The following is a 13,659-nucleotide window of genomic DNA, read 5'->3' as shown; positions in this document are numbered from 1 at the left end:
GTATAACTGATGAGAGATAGAGGTAACCGTATAACTGGCATCCTGTTACACCTTCTCTGGTCTCAGTGTGATTTAATCATCAGCACTTTCCATATTTATCTTCTTTTACAGATACACTTCTTTCATGCATTTTAAATCAAGTCTGAAAGATTTCCCAAGTGTAATATGGTTATAGAGTAAAGTGAAATATTATTTACTGAAAAAAATGCAGGTTTGAAGAGAAAAAAAGTACTTGAAAATGTATGGTATTTTACTGTTTTAGAAAAGTAAAACTGACATTTAGCTTCCATTTTGTAACAGTTTTTTTTAATTTTGAAGTAATGTTTCCTTCAAATTCATACATAGATCTTTTTAAGTAAAATTATAAAACTTAAAATCTGAGATACAAAATAATGATGTAAAGACATTTCATGACATAATCAGGGATTAATTTAGGTGAAAGGAACCTCTGTGTTACCCATGCTTCTGCTCATCTGCTGTGTCTGGTTTATCATCCTGGTCCATGCACAGCCAGCTTCAAAGTTAAGCCAGGCTTCTCAGGGCCATTCCCAGCTAAGGTCTGAAATTTGCCAATGGCAGAGACTGCACAGCTCTCTGGGTAACCCATTCCAGTGCTTAATCACTCATTCTGAAAGAGTGTTTCCCAGTATCCCTTCATAGGTTCCTTTGTTACAACTTTTGCCTATTGTGTCCTTCTGTTGTGTTCTTTGTGAACTCTCTGTCTTGTATAATGCAGGTGCATGATAGTGGAAAAAGGTCTTTCCTAAACCTCTTCTCCAAGCTGAACAAATTGAACTCCATTTGCTTTTCCTCCAGTTGTGTGTCCCAGGCTGCTGATTGGGTTTTTTTCTTTCTCGTAGGGTCTGTTGGTTCAGTTATATTTAGAGCCCCAGACTGTACCCAGTTTCCAGGTGGTGGCACATGTGTCAAATAGAGGTGGAATAATTTCTGCCTTTGATCTGGAGGCTGTGCTGGCCGTAGTACAACCCAGTGTGTTGTTAAGCCCTCATGGCTGCACCAAGACCTTTTCTGCACAGCTCTAACACCACCACTCAGTCCCCAGTACCAGTACAGAACTTTGAATTTGTCTTTGTTGAGCTGCCTGAGAGAGTCCACAAGACTTTATAAATAAGCTGGGTTTTTGTCTTAGGTGAGTGTCTGTGTCTCCCTCTCCAGCGAGAGTTTAAGGGCCACTAAGATGTTAAAGGGACTGGAGTAACTCATGAGGGGGGGGTTGAGAGCTGCAGTTGTTCAGCCTGGGAAAAGGCTTACATTTTACCCATGTTTATAAATACCTTATGTGAGGCAGTAAAGAGGACCAGAGTCTTCTCAGCTATGCTGAAAGTACAAAAACCAATGGGCACAAACTTAAATACAGAAAATAATATTTAAATATAAGACAAAAAATGTTTTTACTATGCAGATGATCTTATAACGGAACATACTGAACAAAGAGGCTGTGTACAGGCTCAAAACCTGGCTTGACAACTTGCTTTAGCTGATTCTGTTTTGAGCAGGAAGGTGGAACTGGAAAGTCTCTGAGGTCCCTTCCAACCTCGAGTATTTTATGATTCTTGTCTATTTTCCTTAGCCATAAATTTTATTTTCCTCTGAATGGATTTTCTGAAGTCAAGTAAATCCTTCTGTTGTGCAAACTGCTTTTACTATTTCAAGAAGGATCATACTGTCAGAAAAGGATATGTTTATGAAAGTGTCAAGCCAGGGGGTTGTCAAAAGAGGTATTAGTGCCCCTAAATGAACTCTTTGACAAATTATGCTCTGAGCTCACTTAGTTATTTTGGGTCTGTGCCTTTCAATTTTAATGATGACTTTGACAGCAGGAAGTAAACTTTCTTAGGACACAACTCTCTGTGTTCTTTGTTTTTCCATGTCTTCCATGTGTATAGAAGTGCAGGTCCCACATGATTGAAGATCCTCTTACTCTCCTTCAAACTTGTCCTAATCTGAGGATTTGAAGAACTTTGGTTATCTTTCTTTTCTTGCTTCGTGATCAAGGAATCTCCCAGGACAATTTACTACTTGAATCTGCACAGGCTAGGAGATGTTTTCATGGATATATTTGTATGTGTGTGTCATACATTACATTTGTCATAGCTTAAGAGACTACCAGAATTTAATACATGTTCTTTATTTAATTGGTGTGCTTCTGATAGCTTTGACACTTAGAGTGCAGCCATCCTTGGATCTTCTTTTTGAAGGTACAGGGTCCTTTGCTTCTAGAGAAGTCAGTGCTTAGCAGATTTCAGTAATAAGGCTAAATCTCTTTATGCAGCTGATTCTATTCTTTGAGAGAATTTGGACAGTTTGTGTAATAGTGCAAATGTAAGAAGCAGGACAGTTGAGAGGAAAAAAAATACATAGATGAGATATATTCTTGGTCAGAACTGCAAAACAGATGGTCCTTATGGCCCCATTGTTTTCATTTCTCATTCCTGGTCTGATTAACAGCTATTTATTGACTTGTGTTGGAGGATACCTTAAGATTTCAGTGCATACCCTCAGATGGTACTAAATGCTTAAATACTGCTCCATATTTTATTTTATCAGCTGTTCTAGCTTTCAGTTTTCCTGGCTCCCAACACTGTTGAATGTTTCAAAACATGCAGCTGACAGGAGGAGATTTTATTTATAAACATTGAGATTTATTTGACCTGGAAACTGATTGGAGACTTTGAAGGTACATAAAATTTGAACATTACTATTCAGAAGGGACAAGAAGGCCCTTTAGTCCAGACAAGTGTTCCAGTCATTAAAATTCCAGTATTTATTCCCATAGAAATTACTATTTTCTACCACTGCTATTGATTCTTACTGATGACTGCTTGACCATAGTAGTCACTGGTGTTGGTTTAAGAGAGGGTTTTTTACAGCATTCTGCTTATCAACTTTATCCTGACATTTTAGGCCATACCTTGGATCATTTCTCAACAGACTTACTTTTTAAATTCAAAACAAACTGTAAGGATCAAATTATTCATTCATGTTCTGTTCTGTTTCCAGTATGCTGTGCATCCTGTGATAGTCCTCTCAAGAGATGAGGATTTTACTTTGAATGTTTGGTATCTTCATCACTCTGGAGAGATTTTGGAAATTCCTCCTGCCCCTTTCATAGCTATTGCTTTGGCTTAGGAGATCTGACATTATATAGTGATTGCTAATAAGTAAACTTGTTTTCTAAACAATTTGTACCTTAGTACGTACTCTTGGTTCCAGTGAGACCAGGGAATCATTCCTTCTAGTTTTTAAGAAATTACGTGTAGTCTTGGAAAAGGAGTATGTCCATTGACACTACATGTTAAATATTTATAAGTTTTTTGCCTTTTTATTTGGAGATGGTGTTTGTTCATCAGGAAAATAGTTTTGCTTCTGTCTTTTATAAGAAGTAATGGAATATGGAGATCTCTAAATAAGACTTTTTCAGTTGAACATCTCACAGCATAGCCAAAGTTAAGGTACCTAACAGGATTCAAGAACACTGTAAAGATGCAAATCATCACTTTATCACTTCTGAGGATTTTGCCTTTTCCTGAGATTATAGAGCTGTGTCTTGAAGATGTTATAACTTTCGTTGAACAACTTCATGTACCTCAGACCTTTGGGTGGGTAGTTGGTTCTTGCAAATCAGTCACCTTCTTAGATATAGGCTCATTTCTCCATAAGATCTATGTGAATGAATGGTGCTGGGAGTCAGTCCCTGCAGCTTCAATGCACACATGCACAGTCACTTAAAGGAGAAAAAAGAGTTGCTGATAGTAAGGGAGTTTTTTTAAAGCACACAGATAATGTGACTGGAGCCCTTTAGTATTTTGTTTTAATAATCAAGCAGTGAAAGGAAATTGCTTAGTTTTGAGAGGAAGGGGTAGTTGAGTATGCTCTGTCCTTTCATACTTAATCTTTCAATCTTAATCTTTCAATCTTAAATTGCAAAAAGGTTTATTCTTTATTTATCCATGTTTATTGATTTAGTTGAGACCTGTAAATGAAGGAATTGGCAGTCTTCTGAGTCATTCAAGTCTTTATTACCAAATTCCAATTTTTAGGGACTTCTTAATTAAGATCTTTCAGCAAACTGTCAAAAAGCTTTTAAAAAATATCTCTATGCTCAAGGTGTAGGACAAAATGAAATGCTCATTTAAGTAACAATTCATTCTTTTTTCTTTCATTATCTGAGTATCCTGAAAGAACAGCTGAAACAATGAAATTCTCACTGATATTTTACAGTCAGTCTTTATATCTCTATGTGAACTGAAGTCAGTCAAAAGTTACTTATTTTTTTTAAATGAAAATATTTTCATCTTGAGCTGAGGATCTTCCTGTAAACACGAGAAAGAAAAGATGTTCTGCAGAAATCTCAGAGAGAGGAGAGATGATGAGAGAGCTGAACTGAAACAGGAACTGGATAATGCAAAAATTATACACTTCTATTGGAAGGGCTATGTTCCTTAATATTTAAAGTTATCTGAAATAAGCAATATATGCAAGCTTTAAGTTGCTGCTGTTATTTGTTTGAGGACACAATGGATTTTTATGTAACTGAATTTATTTCCCAAATTTTTGTGGATTCTGATCAGCTTTGGGAGCTGATGTGTATAAAGTTTAGGTAATAGGATACAATGTGTGCACTACCCTATACTGAAATTTTAAGTCTTCTGCTAGTCTGTCTTCATCTACAGATAACTGATCTATTAATGTGGACAAAGTAATTTTCTTTCATGGAATCTATTTAAGAGAATTTCTTACAGGCTCTCTTTTATTTCATATATTGCTGGTGTTGTCAGTCTCTTTAATTAGACATAATGATAGTGTGTGGCTTAAGCTTATGCTTTTTTTTTACAGTTTGGAAGAACAGAAGTAATTGATAATACTTTAAATCCAGATTTTGTAAGGAAGTTTATAATGGACTACTTCTTTGAAGAGAGAGAGAATCTGCGATTTGATTTGTAAGTTAGCTGTCTTTGACTTTATTATTGCAGCCTCTGTAAACATACTAAACATGTCCAGTATAAAATTAAGCTGAAAAGAGACAGTATATATTTACATGGAATACATGAATTAACATTATTGATTTAGCGTTGCTTCCTCAGAAATAAGTTTATATCAAATAATGTCTGAGTTTTGTAACAATTATTATTAGAAAAGAAACATTATTTTTAGAAAATAGTGACAAAGGTAAGGATGTCAAGATGTTAAAATGTTCTTGCAGCACAGCCTATAAAGCAGGTATGGACACACTGTCCAGAAAAAAAAATTCTGTAAATAGTACAGAGCCAAAATTTTCTGTTCTAAAATATATGTCAGTATGCATCTACGTATATTAAATTATAAGATTCTAAAAAGAAAGCAGTTCTTCTAGAAGTAGATGGCTTTTGACAGTTGGAGCTATGTAGGAATCTTGATTTGTTTGCCTCTTGCTCCTTGTAGGATAATAGGTATGAACAAAATATGAAACAAAATGAACCACCAAAGAGAAAGGTAGGCTTAGTCTGGACAAAGAAAGAAATGTCTGTGAAGAACTTCTGGATAAGTTTTCTCTGAAAAGGAGTTGGACCTGGAAGGGAAAATACGGTCTCCTATTAGTTTCTTTGTTTACTCAGAGAAATGGACTCCTGTTTGTTTATTTACAAAAAGCTGTAAATATCAAACATACTTGGTACTTATCAGAAAGCTGTGACTGTTTTCAGCTGCTGTTCTGCATTACCTTGACACAGGTCTATTCTGAACTAAATAACTGTTTCTAATGTAGGAAGAATGAGATTATGGTAAATTGAAAAGAACAAGAGACACTCATATTAAAAGTGAGTTAGTGTACTGTCATTTATTTCTATTTACTTAGTCAAATTACTGAGATGTTATCTAACAAAATAATTTACAAGTTAATTTGTTTTCTAAGATTAATTATTCTTCTGGGTTTAGGCAGCTTTCATTTTTCAAACAGGAATATCAGAATCTGCATTTCATTGAAAATTATTTCACTTAATATAGCTAGCATCATCTGTGATGATTCAATTTGCCTTCCTGATTGGTGAGACTTCCACTCAGTTATCAGTGTAAATTTCACATGTTGAAACGAAAATTGCTAGATTTTTTGTTTCTTTACATTTACCTTGTCTGGTAACTCTGATATAACTTTTGGGTTTTTTTTCTTTCCAGCTACGATGTCGACTCAAAAAGTCCTAACCTATCAAAACATGTAAGTTTTCTTTCCCTATTATCCCTTCTTATGCAGAAATGCCTACACTTTCCTAAATATGTTAATTTTCTTTTAACTGAAATACTAGCTGCATAGAGACAAATATAGTGCTTGTGTTGTGTTTAATAACTTATACAATGCTCCCGGGTATAATTTAAAAATGGGACATTCCTCCTGTAATGGGCATGTTTAGCCACACATCTGTACATCTTCAAATATGTGATATGCTGGTTTTTGTTGATACTTCTGAGTCCAAAAAACTGTAAACATATTTTGATTGTGTCCTAGTTAATAATAGTAGAAACCTTCTATGCTCATATCATCTCAAAAGGGAAAGGATTTAATAGTTACTTGAAAATTTAAAGAAGCAGGAGTAGAATTCAGAGGCTTCTCAGAGAATTTTTTAAATAAATACAGAGGAAGGGTTTGGTATAAGAACCTTTAAGAATCTGGAGACAAGAAAAAGAGAATAATCAAAGGAATCTTGTGTCTGTGTGTGCTTTGCAGTGGAAAGATAAGACTTCTAGCCATTGATTTCCAGTTAGATCATCCCTGTAAAGCTGTAAGGCCCGTGGAAAACTTTTCTGTGTATTTCATCATAGTAGTCTGAATAACTGCAATGCCAGCTAGGAGGATGCAGAAAAACAGAAGTCTTCCCTATGCTATCCTCAGCAAGGATGAAGCCTCATCCTGACATCTGCCCAAGATTTTTTGGACTTCTATAGTAACAAGTTCATCTGAGTTCCTCTATTTTTTCCTCAAAGTGTACTTCTTTGTACAAAAACCACTTAATTAAGTTTTAAGAAAAAAAGATAAGATAGAAGGTAAGGTAGCCACCATGGAAGTGCAAAGATCTGTGCAAATATATAGCCTAGATTTAATTGTTTGATTACTGGAACAGAAATTGAAGGTTTGACTACCTTGCTGAGCCCATGGTAAAAAAGGACATACTAGTGAGAAAACAAACCAATGTTCTTCTGAAGACTATTCAGGTAGATCTTGGATTATGGATGTACCTCCTACATACATTCTAATTAGTACAGGCTAAGCATACTTGGTTGCATTAGATCCTGCTTTTTAAACAGTGTCCATTTCCTGGAATCTTCAGTTGTGGAGGGAAATTTTATTCTTTAGACATCAGAACATCAGAAATACCTATTTCCCTCCATTGTCTTTAAGAGGAAATCTTTACAAGTTGGTGTAGACTTTTGTGTCTGTGTTGAAGACATCTAAATTATGCCACCTAGTATTATGCACATGAAGATGATGACAGCTCTGAGTACCATGTGAAAGATGGTAGCTGGAAATGTCTTTCTAAACCACACGAAGCAATTAATTTCCGTCATTTCCTAAGTGCTCAAGGTTGGACTGGTTTATTTTGTTTCCTGCCAAATTCCTGCATCTCTTTCCCATAGCTCTTAAGAATTCAGGCAGTGAGTAGGTGGAAAGTGATCAGAGTTTTGCTTGTATCCATGTACTGGAATCTCAGTGTTTTTAAAAAATGTCAGGCCTATAAAAAATTTTTCAAGCTATGAAAAATTTAAATAGCAAGACTGCTCAGGTGTTGTAGGCAGCTTATGTAGAAGATCTTCCCTCTTCATAAAAATAGCTGTTGACCTATTCCTTTGGAGTTACTGGGCAGTGTCATGTAATAGTTGAAAAGTTTGGGGGGATGAAAAAAAGAGTCAACCTGAAGAAGTTTCATTTCGACTTAGTTTTTGAAAAATGAGAGGCAAATTAAGCAAGTTCTGTAATGGATGTATGAAGTAACCAGACAAGACAGTGCTGCCATTGTAGCTCTCTGTAGTACTGTTTTTAAAACTGGCTACCTGAAATCAGACTTTCTGTTTATGGTTTAGGTTAACCATAAACTTAATATTTATGGTAACTTTCTGATTTAAGAAAAAAACAACAGAAAAACGAATATTTGCCATTAATAACAGACCGTGGAACTAATAGGAATTAATCATATGAACAAACGAACAAATGAAAAATACAGAGTTGCCTGTCCCTCCTTCAAAAGGCCATAAATTTTCTTTTTTTTTTTTTTTTTTTTTTTTTCCCCTAAGTTCCATCCAAAGTTCTCTGCCAACCCAGGCTTTTCCCCTGCCAGTTCGTCTTTTGGCATCCAGGGGCAGCCTGCTCTGGCACCTTTAAGATTTCCTTCTTGAAGAATGTCCAGCCCTCCTGGAACCCCTTTGCCCTTCAGGACTGCCTCCCAAGGGACTTATGTTATAGGGAGATATAATGTGAAAATTAGCTGATTCTTAGTAGTGTAGATAAATTATAAAAAATTAAAATCTGTGATTAAAGCAATGCTTGTGAAGAGTTGTGCATCCAGGATGCCCATACAAATCCTGCACAGGCTTGAATTTCTGCCAACATAATTAATTTCCAAGAAGTTCACAGAACCCATGTAGAATCTTTTCACAAAGGAGAAATTGATTAAAATACCCTAGTTAAAGAAGGTAAAAAACCAGTGATGTTTCCAACAATTTTAATGTTTTTCCATCTTAGTTTGATTTTTGTTGATATAAAATGCAAAGTGAAAGTGGAGTGCATTAAAATGAATTCTTTAAATGTTATCATGATGTAAAATATGGAACAGTGAGTCTGCTTTATGATTGCATAATTACTCTTAAGATACTATGTTCATCATAATGTGTTCTACAATAGCGAACGGTCTAGATAAATGAGAAACCTAATTTTTTTTCCCCAATGTGAAATATGAATGTAAAGTTTTTATGTTACTGATTTACAGGATTTTTTGGGACAAATGTTTTGTACACTGGGGGAAATAGTTGGATCACAGGGGAGCAGACTGGAAAAACCAATTGTGTAAGTATGCCATTCAGGAAATGTTGGATGAGGGATGGATACGTACTGTTTAATAAGGTGAGCATTCTGGGGGTTTTTTTGCTGTGAGGTATCTTGATACACAGAGTTGACAGACATGTTCTCTAAGAGAGAATAACTTTGTTAGGTACAATAGAAGTCTTTCTTCACAGATTATGGTAATTTAAGTTTCCATTTGAACATTTAGCAAAGGAATTAACTCATCCAGCATTTTTGCCAACTGCATTATATCTTACATTAGAAAAAGCTTGAGTATACTAATCTTAAAAATGTTTTTCTTTTTAGTTTGCAAATTAGCATCGTAAATATTTATTGCCTTTTCTTCAAGCATCAGGAAAGAAAACCCTCATTGTTTCAAATCCAACATTGCTAATTGTATTTCTAGTTTTCACAATCTACAATTCTCAAACGATGAGGCAGTCCAGAGAATTAAGTATTTTCTGTTTCTATTTCTTCTATTTTTTTCTATTTTCTATTTCTTCATTTACTTTTCTTCATCACTGATTTTCTTATAAAGGAAGATTGTTTTCAGGCTTTGCAAGCATTATATTATTCTGGGCCAAACTCTGGTGAGGCACATACTCTGCTTTTGTATTCAATTAAGAAGAGACAACCTCTGGATGAACTAGAACAGTTTGTAAAAAAACAGTTTGTAAAATACAGAATGTACTTAGATACTATTATGGTATCAAAGTACAAAAACCCGTCTTAAGTTCTGTGAATACTGTATTATTAATCTGATAGGAAAATCTTCAGAAATATGTTCCAATATAGCTTTCTTCTGTGTATGTATTTGATGTAATGAGCCATTTCTGTTACTCAGGTGACCTTTTAATATCTGTACTTAGTGTTTTTTATGGTTTATAAACTAATTACCTTTTCATGTACATCTTGTATCCTTTACCTGTCAACTTCATAATGAAACATCAGTTAAGTAGTAGTTTTGAAGTCCTGTGAAAAACCTCAGAAGACAGTATTTATTATCCTTGTCCAAAATATATCAATGGTACCCTTTTTCCCTGGATTTTATTAGAGCATTTTTCTTGTTTATGTAGAGAACTTAGTGTCCTAGGTAAAATAATTTTTAAAGCATTTCTCTGGTTGGCATCAAATAGCATGGTGATGTTCTGTGGTGGTGACCTTAAACTTCATCTTGGTGGAAACAGTGGCCAGTTTCAAGGAAACCCACATACAATAGCTATCATTTTCTCTTTCCAGAACATTGAAGTGTTGAGCTGTCATCCTGAAAACTCTTTGAAATGCTTGAATCCAATTAAATTCTGAAGTTTTTACAATTTCAATGCAAGCTTGGAGAAGCATCTGAAGTTTTCTATTTTCATGACAAAAATAATTTCAGGTTGTCTCTAGAACTCTTTTTGGATGAAATAATGGTTCAGAACATACCATTTAAATTGATAAACCTAAGGAGAATTTAAATAGTTTTCCTTCAGTTTGATCTGAGGCCTTATGAAATCACAAAGACTAAAATTAGGTTAAAAAAATATGTCCATTATAAAAACTATGGTAAATTTTAATTCTGTTGTATGTTCAGAAAATATTTAATGGGATTTAATCTAATTTAATTTCTGAGATGTATCCATATCAAAAACAAATCCTTTGGAATCATAAATGCAAGGGGCTGGCTAGCACTGCTTTGTGGGGAGGCATTCCTGTGATTATGCCCTTCCAGCCCATTTGACTTGTCTGTGTTCTGTCTGTAAATGTCTTGCTTCCAATGCCATTCTTTAATCATGGGTTTTGTACAAAGGTAAATTTCAGCTATTCAGCAAGACTCATTTATCATACACTTCATGCTGAAAAACTGAATAAAAGGAAAAAACCTGAAGTCTTTGCAAACCATTTTCACTTAGTGTTTTATCAAAACAAGCCTGCTATTTAGTTTCCTGTATTTTCAGCCAACTGCAGATGATTCAAATTGATTTGTAACAAATATGTTAGCTCACTTGCTGAATCCCATGATTGCTGTGATCAGTACTGCTGCAACATCTTTTAACAATATGATTCATATTCTCTTAAAAATTCAGAATTGAGGTCAGTAATAAATGCATCTTTGCTGAATTTCAGGGGCTCCACATACAGATCACTCACCTGATCACTGTTTTTAAAGACTCAGTCTTTATGACAAGTCTTGAGTACTCCTTCCTGCCACCCCCCCTCAATCTCTCCATCTCTCCTCACCTTCCCTCCCCAAGGACTACACCTGTACTTTTTACAGAGTTTATTTTTAAATCAGGGGTTTAATTACCCTATACATAGAGATCTATTAATATCTCTACATGTTCTTTATTATTTCCCTTCTCTGTATTGGTGGGAGCACTGGGAGCTACTTAGTTTTAAGGGTAAATAAATTCTTTAACTCTGCAGGTGAGGAAGGTTTCAGTATCTGCAGCATAAATTAGGAAAGCACTTAAAGACACAGTATTTAAACTTAAAATCACACCTGTGAGCACAGTAACATAATATGTGTTAGAAATAATAGTACTGCATTGTATCACTTATTAAAGTATCCTGAAAAACTACCCAGAAAAAGGTAGTATTCAAAATGTGAACACTAAAACTGTGCCAGGTTTTTTTTTGTCATCAATGTTTGCAGATGAACCTTAGCTTTTAAGCTATCCTCCAATTTCAGTTCTCTTCAAAAAAATACATATTGTATAAAACATGACACTATTTAGGAAACCTGAAAAACAACTACCCCAAACAACAACAAAAAAATCCGCTGACACCCCCCACCCCAAAAATAATCCCCAAAACCCTTAAATTGACTGCATCAGTATTATGAGTGTTAAGTTACTGTGTAATAGATTATGGCTACTGTGAAACAGTAGGAAATTGCCAATTTTAACAAATTTCTGAAACCTATCTGCCCCCCCCCGGTGCTCCTCCAGCAAGCAGTAAGAAATCAGCTGTTCAGCTTTTCATGTATCTAATACCATCAGACAAATTGGTTAACTCCAGCAAGTATTGTGGTTATTAGACAACAGTGTTTTGTGATTCTCCTCTTAATCCCATTGTGGATATTAAACTTTTAAAAACCTGTTCAGGAGATAGGCTTGAGGGCAAGTATAAGTGGTATAATAGAGGAGGCATGTTATGTTACATGATTAAAAACTTGACTGCAAAATAAAGAAGAGCCACAATGACAGGTGGGGGAATCCCAATAATAGATTTCCCTGCCTGCTTCCAGGAGAAAGGGGCTATCAGCCCCTTGGAATCGCACCTATTTTTACACCCACAAAGGTGCAAAGAAGTACAAAGGATATTGGGGAAGTCCAGTAACCCAAAAAAAAAAAAGAACAGCCCCTGCCCAGCTCAGGCCTGTCCCAAGAGATTCTCAGCATCATGGGCAAGACCTGTCAATCAGGACAAGAGGTTGGCCCTGTTTTGTTTACTTGTACTAAAATAAAACCTCACTTATTACTAGGCCTAACCTATGCTAATTGCCACAGTCAATTGCACGGCTGCAGCACCATTGACTGTTCTGGTTATTGTTGGTTGGCTGTTGACTCTCCTGGAAGCCTGTGCTGACTTGGTCAGAGAAAGGTGTTGACTTTGAAGACACCCATATTTAGTAAGGGAAATCTTGCTGACTTCCTGAAGGCCTTTATAGTTCTTCCTGTCTTCAAAGTGATAGATTATTCAGCAAGCTACTCTTCCTTTTTTTTTTTTTTTTTCTTTTTTTTTTCCTGAGAAAACTCTTGAAATTTATCTTGAAAAAGTAGAATAAAATTATTTAGCAGTTTGTTATCACTTGTTACAGCTTAAGTGAAATCTAAAGTGAGTAAAAGATGAAGTTTAAAGTTTGAAATGAGCTGTGAGAAAGGAAAAGATATCAGTGAAGATTATATGGAAAAAAGGTATTACAGTTATTTCACAGTTGTGTGGGCCTGTCTAGTACATTTTCTCTTGCCTAAACAAGTGTTGTTCAGGTGTGACTTCTGATGCTGTGTTGCATGGCAGTGACTAAATGGATGCAAAGCAGTTGTCCCCCTGAAAGATTTTGAAATATACCTTCATTTTTGTATACGTGTGGTGGGTAGGTATTTGTTAATGACTATTTACCAGCTTTTCCCATTTTGTCACTGGTGCTTTTGACAGTGCTGTGGCTAGACAACTGTGCCTGGTTGATTGTTCCCTCTGGACTCTAAGGTCTGGATACGTTGGTATCTAGGAGACATTTGTTGTCTTATTTTATTCATTAAACCATTACATTTCAAGATTGTTTGCTTATAGACATTTTATTGTCTCTGAATACTCAAATAACAGTAATTCAATTGACAATATTGTCTTCTATTCCTAAGGATATTTACTACTTTGAACTTATCTTTCTCATTACAAAGTCAAGTTCACATTCATGTAACTTGAATGTTCTTTATGATTTATCACTTGAAGTCACAGAGCTTTTCTTTTCACAGGATTTTTGAAGTTCATTAATATTTTGCCTTTTCTGTTTTCTGCCAATGGATGTATAAAGAAGATAGCCAGTGCTAGTTAGTCCCAATCATCTACCCTACTGCAGTAGAACTTTTTTTATTCAAGCAGCTTGGGAAACTTGAATTCCATTCTATGAC

General features: G+C 35.2%; 1 protein-coding gene across 13 annotated transcripts in view; it reads left to right on the top strand.

Moving 5' to 3' along the window:
• Positions 1-13,659, top strand: part of CPNE8 (copine 8) — an 86,004-nt gene that overhangs the window by 23,394 nt on the left and 48,951 nt on the right. For 9 of the 13 annotated variants that reach the window (XR_011723960.1, XR_011723959.1, XR_011723958.1 and 6 more), the window contains 3 exons: positions 4,858-4,961; positions 6,172-6,211; positions 8,973-9,049. Coding sequence is in view for 10 of the 13 variants with exons in the window: in XM_071733867.1 (XP_071589968.1) it covers positions 4,858-4,961; positions 6,172-6,211; positions 8,973-9,049 (221 nt within the window). In the remaining 3 variants the exon portion in view is untranslated. The remainder of the gene's footprint in view (positions 1-4,857; positions 4,962-6,171; positions 6,212-8,972; positions 9,050-13,659) is intronic. The other 4 variants (XM_071733875.1, XM_071733876.1, XM_071733874.1 and 1 more) reach the window with 1 other exon arrangement.

This window comes from Heliangelus exortis, chromosome 1, assembly GCF_036169615.1.
Source record: "Heliangelus exortis chromosome 1, bHelExo1.hap1, whole genome shotgun sequence".
In the NCBI taxonomy this organism is placed as follows: Eukaryota; Metazoa; Chordata; class Aves; order Apodiformes; family Trochilidae; genus Heliangelus; species Heliangelus exortis.
This window is presented reverse-complemented; position numbering and strand designations above follow the sequence as displayed.